This window comes from Dermacentor silvarum, chromosome 6 (genome assembly GCF_013339745.2).
Source record: "Dermacentor silvarum isolate Dsil-2018 chromosome 6, BIME_Dsil_1.4, whole genome shotgun sequence".
Lineage (NCBI taxonomy): Eukaryota > Metazoa > Arthropoda > Arachnida > Ixodida > Ixodidae > Dermacentor > Dermacentor silvarum.
Window position 1 is genome coordinate 83198037 of NC_051159.1, and position 19456 is coordinate 83217492.

Consider the following 19456-nt stretch of genomic DNA (forward strand, 5'->3'; position numbering starts at 1 on the left):
CGCCGAACAGTCGTTTCCGTACGAATGTAACGCATAACCGCACTATTGCAGTCTCAAAGGTGAGAGACCGATGCAAGTGCGGACTGTTATTCCGAATGATTGTGCTGCCGGAGAGTTGTGGCTGTTGCGCAGAGGCGCAGTTCCTGAGAAAATTAACGCAGGAGTGTTAATAAGTCCGGCTAATAAGCTGCTAATAAGCCCTGCTAATAAGTGTAATAAGCTGTTATTCAATATAAATGTCCCGTTTTGGGGCCGCCTGTAAATCTGCTAACTTGATTCAGGCAAGGAAAACTTTTTTTTTTTTTTGACAGTCTCACCATCTTTGCAACCCATTAAAACTGGGTGCCCCATGTGGTACCACACTTATCGTGTTGAACGAACGAAGCAGATCTACACATATCTGTACGTGTATGTGAGGTATGCCGTTTCTCTAATTGCTTCATTATTGTCGTTATGATAGTGCGTCGAATAACTGAAAGCAGCCGCTTATAATATACAAGCTGCTTAGTTGAGCGGACAGACATTTGGGAATGGCATTACATTTATGTATGACATATAGGATAAGCGTAACATGTTTTTCTCGGAAATCAGACTCGAGAATTATTTATTTTGTTTACACTCCTAGCAAAAGGACGAAGAACGCAGCCACCTGTCTTTTTTTTTTTTTTAGTTCAAACAAATTTGTGGGTTTTACGTGGCAAAACCACGATGTGAGTATGAGGCACCCGGTTTAGATTTCCCCACCTGGGGCTTTTTAACGTGCACCTAAATAGAAGTACACGAGTGTTTTCCATTTGTTCCCATCGAATTCCGCGACGGATTGAACCCGCGAGCTCCAGTTTAGCAGCGCAGCGCCGTATATTCACTATACCGGGTGTTCGAAATTAAGGCTTAGGGGATTTTAAAAAATCTCCTGTGGCAGTTAGCACAATTCTCATTGATGAGCTGGGTTATTCGAAGAGGCGGACATTAGTAGCACGAGAATCGAAACACCTGTTCACCTTATTAACAAAATTGATTAATGAACTTCTTAGTTAATTACTTTACGACACATATTGCAATTTACGAATTGTAGCCGGTGATGTTGCAAAACGCATCCACTTGAAATGAATTTCCAGAATGACACCAGAATGACACTGACCGCGATAAATGACCCCGTACCCATTACTCCGCATTCTGTTACGCGAGTAAGGCGGAAACTTGAATAGAATGTTGCGCTGCAGTTTTTTTTTTTTTTTTTTTTCAATAACAATGCTTCCCGTAAATCTGAGTACCCGCCGCGGGGGCTCAGTTAGCTAAGGCGTTGCGCTGCTGAGGACGAGTTCGCGGAATCGAATCCCGGCCGCGGCGGCCGCATTTCGATGGAGGCGAAATGCAAGAAGCCCGTGTGCTTGCGTTGTAGTGGACGTTAATGAACCCCAGGTGGTCAAAATTAATCCGGAGCCCTGCACTACGGCGTGCCTTATAATCAGAACTGGTTTTGGCACGTAAAAAACCCCAAAAGAAGAAAGAAATCTGAGTACAAGGTGCCGGATGGGGCAGATATGCTTTACTTGTTTGAAGCGGCAAGCAGGAAGGTTACATATGTTTCTCCGTTTGCGTTCCGCAAGACCTACTGATGGAAAACTATATGCGGAACAATACACACGAGAGATACATGCTGCTTGAAGAACGAGAAAAATATTTGTTCTCCAAAGGGAACCGTACAATAACATAGTAGAATGAAAGCCGACACTGCGGCCGCAATGCACGGGCAATCACCGAGCGGCATTAAAAAATAAAATGAAGAGAAAGAAAGGCATTTGTTATTAAGACATATATACATGTGATATTCGATTATGAACACCGTTTGAGAGGTCTGAACGCAAATACCAGTGCGCGAAGTAGTGCGATTGACCCTGCCGAGCAGTATCGCCAGCAGTTTCCAGCGGCGCGACCTTGATGCGGCCCAATCCAGTTCGATCGCAGCGCCGCCACAGTATTTTTCCACGTTGGGCGCCTCACTGCAAAGCATGCGCCGCCCCAGCCGCTCGTCCCACTCGACCATATTCTAGTACACTCTAGCTTGGCCCCATCGAATCCCTCTCCACTAGACCGTGCTACTCGCCTCTCGTCAGCCAATTAGATAAGAAAACCGCTGAGTGTAGACAATGTTATTGGTTTTGAAAGCGAACAAAGGTGACCTCCTATAAATGGGGAGAGTGTTTGATTGGGTTGTTCAGACAACGCTGCAGGTCACCGACCGATGCTTGCGTCGGTGGTTACGTAAATGTGACGTCAGGAGTTTGGAATCATTATACGTTATTGCGCCTTTGGTCTTAACAACCTTCTGTAGGCGGTCAGTTTGCATTCCTTAGGTTGCACTTTGCTTAGGTTGCATTCCTTAGTGTGCACTTTAAGGCTTCGCCTTAAGTAGCCTAACTTTCACTTCACTTTCGCGCAAATTATGTCTATGTGCCTGTGCCATTTCAAATTAGCCGTGAAGGTTACGCTTAAGTATTTATATTCATTAGTACTGGCCAGCATATTACAGTAATAACCGTATGTAAAAGTTAGAGGTTGTTTCTTGTTTATAAAAGTCACTGATACAGTTTTCTTAAAATTAATAGCCATCTGCCACTTCCTGTTCCAGTCACAGAAGAGTGCAAACGCCTCGTTTAGTTTCTGTTGATCAGTTCGGTTAGATACACTGGTATGAAGCACGCAATCATCGGCGTATTAGCTTATTTTATTGGAAGAGTCAGCAATGACCTCAACATCATTAATGTTGTTGAGGTCATAAAACAAGAGTAGCCCCAGGACTGAGCCTTGTGGGACCCCCGAAGTCACATTGATTGTGGCCGACTATGAATGATTAAAATCAACGTACTGAGACCTTGAACGTAAATAATCAGTTAACCAGGCAAGGAGCTTATATTGTTTAGTGAATAATCCGAGTTTACACAGGAGATTATTGTGACATATCGTATCAAATGCTTTTGGGTAGTCTATGAATATTGCGTCTATCTGTCCTCTTAAATTTAATTCCGAAGCAAAGTCGTGAGTGAATTCAATTAGTTGGATGAGCCCGATGTCCCCCCCCCCTCAAAAAAAAAAAAAAAACAGAAAGAAAGAAGAACGCCCGCATTTTGCACGCGCTTGCCCAAAACTTGGCTATGCTGTCTGCCAGAAGAGAGCGACCATTGAAATCGGTCGTAACGAAATGTATTCGCACAATTTTCGTAAGGGTGGCTTCTTGTCAGGAAAGCTAATTAAAGTAGCCGTGGTTTATTGTTTATAGAGACGGCGTTTTAACAGCGGAGCTGTTTAAGCTTGGCGTTGCGCCGTTCGGCTTGTAACAAAACTCGGTGGGCCGATTCTGGCGGCAGTGCGAAAGGGTCCAAGCGCAAAGGCACATACCCCTGTGAACTAGCAAAGCTGAGCCTGGTTAAGTCTAGGTAAGCATGGTTGGAACTACTTAAGCTTAGTCAGCCATCATTAGCCAATGGATAGCCAATCAATAGCTAATCGATCAATAATAAATAAATTCTGGAAAATACTTGGGATGACTTCGTAGTGCTTAGCCTAGCCCAAATACGTGGCCAATACCTTGCGTATCCAATCGATAGCCAATAAATAGCTCATCGATAATCGACAAATAATAAATAAATTCTAGGAAATGCTGGGGATGACTTGGTAGTGCGTAGCCTAGCCCAAATACGCGGCCAGTACCTTGCGATAGCCTATGATAGCCAATCAATAGCTAATCGATAATCGATCAATACTCATTAAATTCCGAAAAATGCTGGGAAAGACTTGGTTGTGCATATAGCCTAGCCCAAAAGCCCGGATTAGCTAGGTGCCCTTCAGCTCCGCTGCCTTTTTAGCATTGCGCCTCCAATGCAAGCTACGCTACATTTAAGGCAGTAGGGCTCCGTATCGCAGAAAATCCGGCGTCGGCGTTAAGCATTGGCGTCTGGCGTAAATAATTATGCCGAACCCCCAACATCCCGAACTACCCCGACCACACAGGCCCTCAGCGTGGCGCAAGGCGTTAGTGAATAAAAATTGAATTTCGCAAAGGAAAATCCGTCAGAAAAATCGTAAAGTACGACTTAACCACAACCTACAGACGTGATAGCGTCGGATTGTAATTTGAATATACGAGAAAAAAGTTTGATAAGCAGCCAGCGATCTTTGAATGATATCGCGTTCCACTCTTAGAAGTGAAGCTTAAGCGTCCTCCAATTCTGACGGTGTTTGGCTGTACTTTGGTTCTAGGCAACATTGAGGGGAATGCTGAAAACCAAGCCTTTCTAAATTTTGGACACGCGCGCGCCTCGGGGCAACAGCAAACAATTAATAAAATAATGAAAAAGGGTCCTAGGGCCTTCACATTTTGATATAAGACGGCTTAAATTGCTCCTGTAAAAATGTCTTCCCAGGGATGCATTTGTGTTTAAAATTGAAGCCGTCTTTAAGGGGATCAGTGTAAGCTTGGTTTTTGTAAGCTGGCTTTGCCACGTTGTATGTGGCAGTGAAGCCTACTCATAAAGAAAAATGTGATCCGAACGGAGCCCGATAAAGCTCTCGCTTTTCCCTCTTAAAAGCGAAGCTTAAGAGCCATCCATTTTTTCTTTTCCTTTTTCAATATTATTAAAGTTATTATTTTATTATTATGTTTCTCCTCTCATTTACCCTAATCATAAAGATTACCTTGTCGGTAACCAAGCCCATGACGCATGCATAATAAGCTCAAAACATTTCAAAAACGTATCGCCTTATGTACCATTTGAATCTTCAAGTTGTCGATTCATCGACTGTTTATTGAAGTCCCACGAAGACAAAAAAAAGGCTATGTCTGGAGAAAAGCAGCAAGTGCGCTCTTTTGCCTGAAAGGCTTTACCCTTACATTTGCAAACTATGACTTGTGGCATTTTCGGATAGTTGCTGCTACCCTCTGAAGCTGAGCGGCCTGACTCAGGAGGCGCGCTGAATCCAAGTAGCAGATACCCACTGCCAATCGAACATCCAGCTGCTTTTCAGAGCAATGAGAGGAAAGGAAGTGAACGCTGAGGTGGACGTTGTAACGCGGCCAGCGCCACCGCCGATGATAATCGTCATCGCCGCAAATAGAGCGAGAGTCCCTCGATCGTCACCTGCGCAACCACGTGGAAGGGCTGGGGCACGTGACCGGAAAAACACCAGATTGCTCGGCTGTTCCAACGAAAACACTGGAAGCGCATCTTGGCGCTCTTATCTGGAGTCGGGCGATCGGAAAATACCATCCAGATGTAACAGGGGTGCTCCTTTTTGCGCATCCGAACGAAATCGGTTTTCTGAGGGTGGCGCTCGCAAACGACCATCCGAAAATGCCACAGGAATGAGGAATCTTGTTTTTATGTCCCCGCATCCCTCCGTGAGCATTTTATTTGTCAGAGCAAGACAGTGCGAATTGAAAATTGTTGTTTGCGCTAAAACCGACTTAGCGGAATCTGGATCAAATGGGAGACGGTTGTTTAACTCTGTGATGGGTTATTTTACCTAAAGGTTGACTTTTGCTTTCTGAATTTCTCTGTTGCAAAAATCGCGGCGAGATTACATGACTGCGTGGCGGCGCAGGATAAAGAACGTTTGAAAAAAGAAAAAAAAATGTCTAAGTTTCGCCCGAAAGGCGAATCATCGATTGCGATAGCAAACTAGTGAACAGCTATACGAAGTAAGCATAGTTTTATCGGCCGTATAAACTTGTAAACGCAGGCATACTAATTACATTAACAAGCATGGTGTCACGCGTGCACAAGAAAACATGAACGCATCTCCCTCGATGACCGCGGAAACTCGCAGTCAAAACGCAGTGGGGAGTAATTCTCACGCGGCAGGAGCAGCGAGCGAATTGACCTCCGTCCCGCCGCTCGCATCAACGCGAACTAAGCCGCGAAACCACAGCCTATGGAGCACGGGCCGGTGTAAGAAATATTCCTTATATCGTGGCACGGAGGAAGGACGCTGCCCCCGCCGCAGATGGCTTTCAAGATACAGCCGCCCGGGCGGAAGCGTGGGCTCCGCCCGGGCGGCTACGCGGGCGGAGTACTACGCGGGCTTCAGCTCTCTACCTCCCCCCGGAGCCTTGTGGCCCGGCGAGTATGCGCGGTCGCTCGGGCGGCGCGGATTAACCCCCCATCCCCCCTTCAGAGCATTGAGCGCGACTGGAATACGGCGCGCCTCCTTCCCGCTCCTGCGGTCGCTCGGGCGGCGCGGAGTAACCCCCCCCCCCCCCATCCCCCCTTCAGAGCGTTGAGCGCGACTAGAATACGGCGCGCCTCCTTCCCGCTGCCTGCCCTTGCGTGCGCGAGATTGCGCCGCGTTCGCCGGCTCACTCTCGCACACTTTCACTCGCGCATAGAGCATACGTCGCGCGGCGACGATTTTATCGCCCGTGAACCTTATACAGAACCTCACGGTGGTGGTGACGCCGATGGCATAAATGCGCCTGGAGTGTCCATATAATTGCTATCGCAATAAAAAGAAAAGAAACCATAAAGAGACGTAAAAAATATTTTTACAATATCTTCGCATTTAACCAGGCGGTGTTTCACAATAGCGAGCAGTTATCTGGCCACAGTCACTCTCTTCGACATACAGGCAGCGGTAAGCCAGGTCGCGGGTTTGATCCAGGCCACGTCTGCCGCATTCCACTGGGCGCTGAATGCAAAAACGTTCGTGTACCGTGTATTGGATGGACGAAAAGAACCCCAGGCAGCCAACATTTATCGGGAGTCCTCCTCTACGGCATGCCCCATAATCAGACCGTAGTTTCATCCGTTTAAAACCACATAAATTAGTTTCTTCGGCAACATGTGATACCGCAGAAAGCGTGCTTCGGCGTTTCAAGGGATGCATTACGAGAACGATCTGTTCAGTCGTTTTTCCTACGTATAGGGGACCTGTACTAGATTGAAAAAAAGTCCTCCTTTTTTAAATTAAGGCTTGCTAATTGGCAGTTGCCACGTTCTCGGGCACAATAATGTAGTTCAGTGCGGCCGTGCCTTTTGTGGTTTGCGCCTGCCACCTGGCTACGAAGAAAACTAAGAAACAAATTGAGCCATTGCGAGAGTCATAAAAACGAAATAAGAGTAGTTGCAGTTTCGCCCGAAAGGCGAGTGGGATAGCAAGTTAGTAGACAACTATACGAAGTAAGGATAGTAGCTTTATTGGCCGCATAAATGTGTGAACATTCGCTTACTAACTAGACTAACAAGCATGGTGTCATGCGCGCACAAGCAAACACGAAGACATCTCACTTGATGACCGCGTCAACTCACCGTCGAAACGCTGGAGTGACTAATCGCGGTAGCAGCAGCGAGCGAATTGACTTTCGTGCTGCCTTTCGCTTCAACGCGAACTAAGCGACGAGAACACAGCGCACATGAAGCTATCAGCCGTTGCCGCACTCTCTCCCAACACCGCACATCACTTTCGAGATAGGGACCGCGCTGCCGAGCATCGTCGAGCCATACGCAGCAGCTGTCGGACTAGACCGCTCCCCTCCCCCCGGCACCTTGAGCACGACGGAATACGACTCGCTTATTCCCCACTTTCCTCCCTTGCACGCTCGAGATTGAGTCACCATAGTCGGCTCACCCTCGCACGCTTTCACTTGCATATACAGCATACGGTGCGTGGCAACGACGTTACCGCCTTGGACTTTATACTGAACATCACGGCGACGGCGGCTGCACAAATGCTCATGGAGTGGGCAGTAACCGTTAAGGCGCTTTTAATGGTGATCATAAAAACATGTTCTGAGTATTCGCCGACTTTGTTTCTACCTAGCGTTCATTTCGGATATGACGGGACGTATAAACAGTGATACACAAATTTGACCTTCTACACAGGTTCGTCGCCTTCAACATCATCCGTCTCTGATTGTATGGGTCGGCAACAACGAGAATGAAAATGGAATCTTCAATGAGGAATGGTAAGTAATACCGGAGCTTTTAGACTCAGTCAGGTTTCGTCTGACCTGCTGCCGAACATTTAATAGAATTTATGAAAGGCTTTAGAGGACATGGTGGGTGAAAACGTCGTGATATTCACCTGGGGCACAGTTGGAGTCGCGTACATGGGCGCAGCATTTATTTTCGCTGATGGTTTTGTGAGGGCGGTTTATTCGCACGTGCAATAAAACAAAGCGATACATTGATAGCAGTGGCGCTTACTGCTGTTGGCATGGCTCTAAAGGCGTTTCGATGCTGTGTAATTGAAATGAACTATGTCAGAATTTAACACAGAAAAAGTGCTAATGTTCCAGGACCTGCCAAGAACATTGATCGTGCAATTACAAACTGATGAACTTTTAAAAGACAATATTACAGCGAAGCTGTATAGGCTAGGTTCTAGAAGATTGTGTCCGTAGAAAACCGGAAGTGTAGTGTACAACAACAATTCAGTGTCGTGCCACCTTGTGGCGTCTCGTTCGCTTGGTATATACTAAAATTGGCATCGAAGGGTACGAATGTGTGACCAACATGACCTATAGGCCATGACATCAATAACATAACATGCTCGCCACTTACGTCACGACTGATGATGATAAAATGACGTGTGACGCATACCCGTAGTGGATAGGCGGGTATGAGCCAGGGACAAGAAGGAAGGAAGGAAGGAAAGAAGGGAAGGATGGAGGGAGGGAGGAAGAAAGGAAGTAAGGAAGTAAGGAATGAATGAATGAATGAATGAATGAGTGAGTGAATGAATGAATGAATGAATGAATGAATGAATGAATGAGTGAATGAATAGAAAAGGAAAAAATAAACACGTGTGGCGCATACCAGCATTGGATATGCGGTTATGAGCCAGGAACAAGAAATAAAAATAAAGGGAAGTAAAGAAAAAAGGACACCAACGAAGTTACGTGTATGTGTCCTTATTGAATCAATATAGCAATTAACCATGTATGACTCAATATAGTTACCAACAAGCACAGCTTCGCTGGTGTTCCATCTTCGCATAGTGAAAGGGCTCTGAATTTTGTTTCTTAATTTTCGCTTCTTTTATTGTCCATTAACAGGGGACCCCTGTTCAGTGTTTTGGACGACTATCGAAAGCTGTACGTGTACACCGTAAAGAAAGTCATTGACAGAGAGGAGAGGTCGCGGCCGTTCCTCTCTTCATCTCCCAGCAATGGCAGGGCCGGAAACCCTGCGTTGCTTAACACTTCAATTCCTGAAAGCTTGAGCTTGAGTGAAAAAGACATTTGGACGCAAGGTCCACCGAACAACGAAAATCATGGCGACAGTAAGTGCGAGAGTTTGTTGCTTTCTGTGTTTCCTGTTCTCGGAGCACTTCTTGCCTCGTTACGGGGTGCAACATTTTCGGCGTGCAAGCACCGGGCGCACGCGCATGCTCCTGTATGTGCATGCGTGTTTGTCCGCATATGAGTGTGTTCTGTGGGTTTCTACGCTTATCTATTTACCAAGTTTCCACTGCGTCAGGGCCCTACAACAGGCACCGTCGATAACTTTGGTTCTGCAGTGCAAGTTGTAATGATCAGGGTGATTTATATTGGCGTCCCCTTAGAAACGGAGCGGTGACAAATAGTCACCTGAGCTTGCTTGAGCTAATCAGTATTATATGCATGCAAAGCAATGCAAATCAACGCAGCATTTCGCCAATTTTCCCTTGTTATTTTCTCTCTTCATTAGGAGCTCTATATTGTATAGTTACCTATGCCTGTAACGACTCTTAGTAACGACTCCGGCTGTATCAATCTCTTCCCTGTGTAAGGAAAGAGATTTTTCCGGTTACCGGCTCACCCTCGCACGCTTTCACTCGCACACAGAACGCATGCTCGGCAACGATTTTATCGCCGTTGGACTTTATACGGAACATCACGGCGACGACGACGGTGACGGCAAACATGCGCTTGGAGTGTCCATATATTTGCTGTCGCATTAAAATAAATGTTTCATGATAATTAAATAGACTGTGCTCTACTGTTCGAAGCGAGATCAATGGGTTGAAAAGATAATGTTGCAGTAATGAATTTACCCATAACGCCCATTAGCGAATCGAGTGCAAATAACCCAAACCATCGATCGTGTTTTGTTTGCCTGTCACACTGTCCATGAGCGGTAAATGAGAACGCTGTTACTCTTCCTTATGCCTTGAATTTTTGATGTTGTAGTAGGGGAAAGATGAATGATTCTAGAGTTGGGGGGGGGGGGGGCACGGTAAATATGAGTAAAGGCTGGTTCGATGACTACCATGACATAAGGTAGGGAACGCACACAATAAAAATACGCTCCTTTTTCTGGCAACAAATTAGTATGGGCTTGTATGATTTATCAACATAATGAGCCACGGATCTTCAAGGCCCAGGATAAGTAAAAAATGTGGTTGATCCCTCTTATATAGGAATCGGCATAGAACACGAAAGTGAAACGTGTCTTCACAGAAGTAGTGTAATGTTTATTGCACATTGATATATAATGTCTATTGGTGTTTTGTGGCTAAAGCGCCCTTAGGCGTTGATGCACCCACGCTGACGCCTGGTGGCACGTCTCCTCCATCACGACTACCAACGTCGATGACCATGAGCAACGGTCGTGCATATGGAAGCTGCACTACGCTGCACACGCTAGCACAACGCGAAAGACGAAGCACGTAACTGACACACTAATACAACGCGCAAGACAAAGCACGTAACTGAATCGTCACCGAGTCAAATCAGCGCGTACAGCGCGTCGTAATTGCAGCCTCCGCGATCAACTTCAGAAACATTTTCAGAGCTAATCGCGGAGGCCACGCTCCGCTGTGCTGAGTACGGTGAACGCGCCACCTAGGTGGCGTTGGTAGGGCTTCTTGATGCCAGCGTCCCTTCGAATGCTGGCATCGAGGCGTCGTAGTGCCGAGACCACCGAAGCGTTCACTGTCGGTGCGCGTTAGTGTCATAATGCAGTACTTCTCTTTTCTGCTCGTAGGCGGCGGCACCGCCCCGAGCAAGAGCGCGGGTACACGGAGGAGTGTTAGATATATAAGGCGCGTCTGTGTAGCTCTCTGCAAATGCGTTTGTGGCGCAATGGGTTAAACGCTCGGCGATCTATCGTCGCGGACCGAGAGGTCGTGGGTTTGATTTCCAAATTTTGCATGTTTATGGAATTTTTTCTTCTAATTTCTTTCTTTGTATTATGTTCTATGACGTATTTCCGTGACGGAAATACGTCAGTGAAGTCTTGGTGGACCCCGGCATAAAACACTTTCGTGTTAAAAATATACGGCAGAACTCATCGCACAATGACTGTCAACGGTAACGCGATTAGTATTCTACCAATGTAGCGACACACCGCATTCCTGAAGTTGCGTTAATTTAACATGCGTTACCATGCGTTGCGTTAAAGCGACAGCATGTTAACGATGACGGCATGACGACAATGGTCTGACGACGAGTGTGTGAGTGACGTCGATGGCACGAGAAGAGTCGAATGACGAAGTTTTGGAATGACTACAGTGGAACGACCATGACGGCGACAGGACGGTATAGTGGGACAATACATGCGTGACGACTGTGCGACGACGAAGGCGTGACGACGACGTCAAGAAGAAAGACGGATGACAAAGCCTGAATGGCGGCGATGCCCCTACCACGACGAGCGCGTACCTAGTAGCCCAAGCTATTAGACAACATAGGCCACTGGGTCGGGGAAGAAGGCGTGACGACCCCGGCATCGCGAGAGTCAGATCACGACGCTGGAATGAGGACGTTAGTATGACCACGGTGGCATCACGACCATGAGCCCATACCTAGTGGCCCAAGCAGGTAGACAAATTCGGCCCCTCGATTGGCGTAAGACGCAAGATAGATAGATAGATAGATAGATAGATAGATAGATAGATAGGCTCAAAATGGCTGAAAAAGGCAAAGAGTGCTAATCGCATTCAAATACCGACATGGGCGACACGTGCCTGCCACGAACCCTCTTCAATGGCAATCTTCGTAAAATCCACCATCTATCCAGCACGTAAGCGGCGGTGTACGAGTTTGCGTTTTCTAGAATTGCATACAGGAAAAGAATTGTTGCGGTGCTTTTGCATTTATGGGAATGCGTGGAAGCAGAAATTAGGAATCAACATCTTTGTCGGAAAGCAAGGGAACTGGATTTCAATATTTATTTCACAACGACGGCTGCGCCCCGCTGGTACAGTGTGAAAGATGTTACCTTTGTTATGTCGCTAACAGTAACTATCATAAAAACATAAGTATTCGCAGTAGCTCGTGCGGTTATATGCCAACAGTACAACCACTTGGTCACTGAATTTTAGACTAGACGAGATACTCGCTGACTGTGCGCCGGTATTAGTCCTTTTCTCGATTTTATTTCTTGCGATAGAACGCGTCCTTGACGAGTGGAAACAAAAATACCATGTAGATTTAGGAACACGGCAAGAAATAAATCAGGAGGGAAATCTGTTCAATAAAAAAAAAAGTTTGCGTAGCTTGCACTGGAGGATAGGATAGGAATAAACTTTATTTGTCCAGCGGTTAAGGCTGTTGGTGCCCTTTAGCATTGCACTGGAGGCGCAATGCTAAAGAAACCGCGGAGCTGACGGGCACCTAGCTAGTCCTGGCTTTTGGGCTAGGCTAAGCACTATCAAGTCATCCCCAGCATTTTCCAGAATTGATTGATCATTGATCAATTAGCTATTGATTGGCTATTGATTGGCTATCGCAAGGTATTGGCCACGTATTTGGGCTAGGCTAAGCACTACCAAGTAATCCCCAGCATTTGCAGGAATTTATTGATTATTGATTGATTATCGATTAGCTATTGATTGGCTATCGATTGGATATCGATGACTGACTAAGCTTATGTAGTCCCAACCATGCTTAGCTAGACTTAGCCAGGCTCAGCTACGCTAGTTCACAGGGGTATGTGCTTGGACCCCTTCTGCAGTGCCGCAAGGATCGGCCCACATTTTCTGTCTACGACAGACAGATTACGCTCGGCATAAACAGCTCCGCTGGTAAAACAAAGGGCAGTGCCTTGATACTTGAGACCCGAGCTGGCTGTCTAAGGACAAGAACGTACCGGAGAAAATATTCGCAACCGAATAAGGCATGCATGTGCTGCCGCAAAAGTCTGAAAACAGACTCACCACATCGTTATGTTATGCCAAGATATTCACCCAGCAAGATCCGCAAAGAACGTCCACCTTCCAGGAGCGCTAAAAATCAAAGCCGATGGAAGCACTAACTGGTCAGCTGTCGAGATAAGCAAGGGACATTAATCTCGCGCACGCGAGAGAGGAAGGTGGCCGGAAGCGCACGGTCTTCGTTCAAGCACAAGGCACGGGGAGGATGCGACGGAGACGGGAGGGGGGTAGGGTGCTTTCTGCTACCGTGGTTGCTGCTCACGGAGCTATCTTGAGAGCGATCTGCGACGGGGCTGAAGTGTGCGCCCGCGGGTGCCTCATCTCAGATAAAAGCAATCTGTGATGGGCCAAAGTGCATTCGCCGAGTGCCGGTAGCTTCGTGTGCGCTGCGCTTTCGACGTTTAGTTCGCGTTGAAGCGAGAGCCAGCGCGAAGGTAAATTTGCTCGCTGCCGCGCGCTTTCTCACTCCAGCGTTTTGTCGAGCTCCCGCGGTCATCGAGCGAGGTGTGTTCATGTTTACCTGTGCGCGCGTGACACCGTGCTTGCTTATTTAGTTGCTAAGCGAATATTTACAACTTTATATGGCCGATAAAACTACTATCCTTACTTCGTATAGCTGTCTACTAATTTGCTATCGCAATCGGTGCTTCGCCTTTCGTGCGAAACTGCTACTTTTTAATTTCATTCTTTGCTGTACCGCTTTGCACGTGCTGTTTATCCTTGAAGCGGAACCAGCACCACCTACCGCAAGTCGCTCCTGCTGTCAAGGCCGGCACTGTCAGGCAACCTCCACAGAAAAATTAGCTCGTGCCATAGCCTCTTTGTCGTAAACGCGAAGCTCACAGCTGACATCGCGAGGTCGTAATAAACAATAAATATCCACACTTCCTACAGCTTTCTCGCAGGATAGGGCTTGATTAACCTGAATAATATACGTGCGTTTGCTTTGTTCATGGACAACCAGATCCGCGTATCTTTCCTCCTCCACTTTTTGTTTTTGCATCATGCGGATATGCGTGCTTGTAGTTAATGAATTCAGGATGTCGTGCGACATAATAAATAAAAAAATAAAAGAGAGAGAGAAAGAGAGAGAGCGAGAGAGAGAGAGAGAAAGGTCATGTTTTAAATGTTGACCAGGGGCTCCAGCTGCATAACTAGACGCGACCAGTGGGCGTTGTGAATGAAGGCCAGATGCTCCAGTTAAGCAGCAAAAACCTCGATCATACGTAACGTGATACTTACATAGCCTTTATCGCTTTGTTACCATCCATTGATTAGACTGCTAAAAATGATTAGATTGGTTCATTAATTGATTACCCGCCACGCTCGCTCAGTGGCTATACGTTGCTATGCTGAGCGCGAGGTCGGGGGTTGGATTCCCGGCTGCGGCTGCGGCGGCCGCGTTTTCATAGGGGCGAAAAGCAAAACGCACGTGTACTTATCTATAGTTCCCTCGTAACTTGTATTGAACATTGGCTTCAATCTTTTTCAATATCATTTCGGAAACGATTACTTGAAATATTTATGTTGAATAGAAAGTGAGATGCCTGAGGAAGTAAGTTTACGTAGTAGTGGTTTAGTGTGACCAACTTTCGAGAAGATTGACACTAATATGACATAGGTCGTTGTGTCATCACGGACGGCGAAAACCAACCACGAAGTGTGCTTCGAATACCGCAAAACGACATAAAAATTCACTATGCAGCGCGAACATGACAACTCATCACACAATTTTGCATCTTCATCTTTCTTTTTATGCAAACAAAACAGCTTTTTACCATGTCAAACATGAGAAGATGGTCACGTTGTCCAGGTACGCGGAGGTCATGTTTCTGTAATCTAACATGGTTATCTAAACCGAAGACTAGTATTTCACGTGCGCAACATGTCAGTAAGAACCTACTAGCAAAGCGATAAGGCACTTCGGGTCTCTGGAGTCTAACTTAATCCGGAGCCCTGGCATATCCCTCACAACCAACCAGGACGTCAAACAGCAAATCGTAACTTTAATTGATTTATTGATTGTCTGGTCAACAATTAATACAATTATGGGGTCTTACGTGCAAAAACCACGATCTGATTATGAGGCACGCGGTAATGGGAGACTCCTGAATAATTTGGACCACCTGGGGCTCTTTAACGTGCACCTAAACACAGATGTTTCCGCATTTCTCCCCCATCGAAATGCGGCCGCTCTGACCGGGATTCGATCCCGCGACCTCGTGCTTAGCAGCCCAACACCATAGCCACTAAGCAACCACGGCTGGTGTCTGGTCAGCAAGAGCAAAAGACGAAGCAGGAGCAATGGTAATACGATTTCGTTGCAATTCGCTTGCGCGTTTGGCCATTTCTTGAAGCATTCAGTGCATGGAATTTGTGCCCGTACATGCTTTGAAGCACTGAGCCCATAAGCGAAGAATTCCGTTCTACGTTACCTGTCTCTTACTAGTATATTTCCGCCTCGCTTTCCGGTGAAGTGCACTTCTACGAATACGATGGCGACGCCTGGAATCAGACGGGGTACCCGATTCCCCGATTCATGAGCGAGTTTGGTCTCCAGTCCTACCCGTCTGCTGAAACCATGCGAAGAGTGGCACCGGAATCGACGCTCGTATTCCCTTTCTCACCATTCCTGCACAACAGACAGCGCCAACAGGGAGGTACGGCCGCTTTCGTTTGCACTGTTTGAGCGCTTTGTGCTGTGATCTACGACATGTAACTACGAAATGAATTGATGCAATAGGTGGGATCTCCGGCAGATGCCTATAGCCTACTTAAAGAAAGCAGACAAAGACAACTTAACGCCAATGTCCCGTGACGAAAGAACGAATGAATTGATCCTGAAGCTGGAAGTACTTTAATGCAGCAAGACGTTGGGAACCACCTAAGAACAACACGAGACAACAAAGAAACCCCAAACGGGTCTTCGAAGAAGGAAACCCTCACAAGCAAAAAATTTAACCCGTTACCAGGGTAGGATCCGGGCCCATCCCCTGAACTGATAGTCCATTCAACATAGCTAATGCGGTGGCTATAAGGCTGGCACCATGACGTGCTAGGTAATCTACATGTATTTGTTCTTCGAGTTGACTTCTCGCAGCAGAACAGAATGTTCCATGCGTCTTCGCTGGAAGATGCAGAATGCGTTCACTAAACCTCTTATCACCAAACAAGCTGAGGCGTCTGAGAGATTCTCACTTGAGTAAAGACTGAACAGGCTCAGAACCAGCACTTGTTCCTGCGAAAGACAGACAGAAATGGTAGAACATTTACCATATCCTGCTGCGATCCTTCCCACTTACAGGTTACGAGCAACTAGTAACGTCTCTGATGCGTCATTTCAACGTACTGATAGACCACCGGAACGTCAACAAAACGGAAAACGGATACAGCATGGTCTCATACTTGAGCCAAGTAAGTGTCTTTAGAGCGCGCTCTCGTGCGTAGCTGGCATCACTCGAAGTTCGAGGGATAGTTTACCGCGTCTACATTGTTATTTTACAAAAAAAAAAACATTATGGAAGTAAATAGGTTTTCATTGGCATACGTATTAGTATTGCTTATCTCAAGGCTAAAACAGTGATTGGCTATATTCCGACACTGTGTGTTGTCGTTCTACTTCCTACATTTTTTCTGCTATTGCTCAAAGAAAATAAAAAACGATTGCCGAGAGATTGACGATCATTTGCGAGGGTGCCTAGAAGCTTACTCGATCAATATCGCTGTTTAACTGAAGCACCAGTACATCGCATTCAATGTCTTTTTTTTATATCGCCAGCTGTATAATGGAAACCAGGTGCAAGTTGTCGCTTCAGAATGTCACAAATAAAATCTATCTGAGAACATGCAAATCACGGGCAGTCCCATGAAACTGTCTTTTGGTGTCAGGATAAATTGTATCCTAGAGGAACATTGACGAGTTGTATAGAGCGTGCGGAAATCTAGGAAGATACTTTTGGAACTAAAGGAAGCAGTTTTCTGGTTAATTATTTTTTATACGCTCACTAATGAATTTTTCAGCGTTGTTCTGAGTATCTTGTTCATCCTTGTAACACGTAAGCGAACACATATGCGAGTAGACATGTTCAACATCCTCCAAACCGTGACGGTGCTCTGTCACTTTATTCCCAGACGTGTTCTGTAATCACGATTTCTCATGAAAGTTTCTAACGACGCTCTCCGCTAGTCTTGCCATGTAAGTTCAAATCGAAAATAAAATCGCGCAGTTGTCTTTGTTGCTTACAGAGTGCCATCCTTCCGCATTTTTTTCGCTATCTCGTTTCAAAAACAAAATGAACATAGGTGGTGCAAGCCGAAGGTGTTCGCACCGGTTGCGAGTCGCTCCGACGTTGGCGCAGCTACCTCAATTCTGTCGGCCACGGTCACACCATGGGCGTTCTTTTCTGGCAGCTCAACGACATCTGGCAGGCCCCATCATGGTCTTCCATCGGTTAGTAATGCCGCCTACGAAGCGTTTAGCTGCTTTTTCACGAGACACGAGAATGGACGTAGCGCCCAGATTTATGCTCAGGCACGACATGTCGTATAGAAACGCACAAAATTGTAAAACAAATAAACGGAAAGTTAGAATTCTGAGCTTCAAACTCCATTAGTAGGTAGCGATAAGGTGTATTTCAGTTCTGTAAACTGTCCGTAATACACAGCTAAATGCCGATGAAATGAACGTGTAACACGTGCATTTGTCACTCCGATTTCGCCAATTCTGCGAACATGCAATATAAATAAATTTTTAGTCTATTTTACAATTTCATACGCAAAGACAGTCCGGTTTAAGAACGCTATCACATACTTTCATAGCAGAATATCACATACTATCATATAATTACAGCATTGTATATTGTTGCGCAGTTTCGTGGTTACATACTTGACGCCACTATTGTTTTGTCAGGTCGGTTTTTCTAATTACTCATTATGTAAAGTTTTGAAGCTTAAATGAGAATTTTTGTCCCCCATAACATTTTAGTATTGTGCTTTCTAAGTGTAAGAAACTTCTTCCAGTGCTCTTGAGCGGTTACCTGAGGAGAGAACACCTGCGTTTCAGGTGGTATTTAAAAACAAAATCGGAGTTGCGTTCGAGCTTACTTTCACGGCCGTCTTTACGTAATATTTACGTGTCCACTGCGGTACAGGCTGGTTTCAAGTGACAAACGTCCTAAAAATTATTTTAGGCTTGCAAATACGGGGGCAGAATAAGCAATAGTCAAGTCGAATATTGGAAGACCTCGAACCTGATAATAATGAGTTGAATACTTAGATACACAATGAAGCTTTCGTTCAGTACAAAATTTTGAACAGTGGCTCACCCGTAGCTTTAAACAGGAATGTGGGCGAATGCTGATGGAGAAGGAAAAAAAAAGTGCGAGAGGGCGGCGACAAAAGGTAGTGTAACCATCGCGCGACATTGCCAGTTCTTTGCTGAACGTACGTCGGCAATATCTCGTGCATATCCGCATCATTGCTTGATCTGTAGGATGCCCAAATTAGTTCTTCCACGTTCAAAAATGGTTGCCGAACCGATTTGACCATCTTTATTATCTACACTGTTGTTGTGCATAGCTAAACAAAATTTTTCTTTTTAGGTGTGACATTGTCAGACAGCGAAGATAATGTAATGTTCAAATGAATGAACGGAAAGATCAAAAAGCAGAGTCTTTTCGAAAAGACAAGCCTTGTTTCTTGAAAGGAATCGGCTGGCGACGTTGAGATTTTTCGAAGGTTCATGGCCCACCTTCGTAGTATTATACTCTATCTTGTAAAGACCTTTCTCGCAGAGCAGTTTGCTCCAAAGGAACGAGATGAAGCCCGTTGCATCCGCGAACGCCGCAGGAATACGCAACCATTGCCACCTCTATCTTGCTACTGTGCGACCAGTTCTGATTGGCTGGGCTGGGGTCAGAAGGAGACAGGCGCTCCCAGCCAATCAGCACTTCAGCAGCAGACAACATGGGCATGTCCACAATGTGGGCACTAACAGAATACACCCCCCCCCCCCCCCCTCCCAGATTTAGCTTTTACCTCTTAGGTAGTTGCTGATAGCAGGTTTATTTTCCATTGCCGCCACCCAGGAGATTGTCTCAGCCGCTCTGACTTTGCGTTTGACGTCCTTTATTGCCATGTTGCTTACTATAGCAGTCACATACTTGCTGGTAAGCTTCCTAGTTGTTTTACTCCACTGTGAGCCAAGATTTTCTTGTATACAGATACTTGAACACTCTCGCAACCCATTTAGCCTCTTTCGTATTCCTCGGTTGTTCTCCGAAATTAAGTTTACTCTGATCTTCCCTTACTTCAAAACTTTTCC

The 19456-nt window shown here is 46.0% G+C and overlaps 1 protein-coding gene across 1 annotated transcript in view; it reads left to right on the forward strand.

Annotated features, from left to right (window-relative positions):
• Nucleotides 1-19456, forward strand: part of LOC119456765 (beta-mannosidase) — a 55770-nt gene that overhangs the window by 24599 nt on the left and 11715 nt on the right. The window contains exons 10-14 of the mRNA XM_049669069.1: nt 7878-7960; nt 9053-9173; nt 15584-15794; nt 16439-16548; nt 17437-17584. Coding sequence (XP_049525026.1) covers nt 7878-7960; nt 9053-9173; nt 15584-15794; nt 16439-16548; nt 17437-17584 — 673 coding nt within the window. The remainder of the gene's footprint in view (nt 1-7877; nt 7961-9052; nt 9174-15583; nt 15795-16438; nt 16549-17436; nt 17585-19456) is intronic.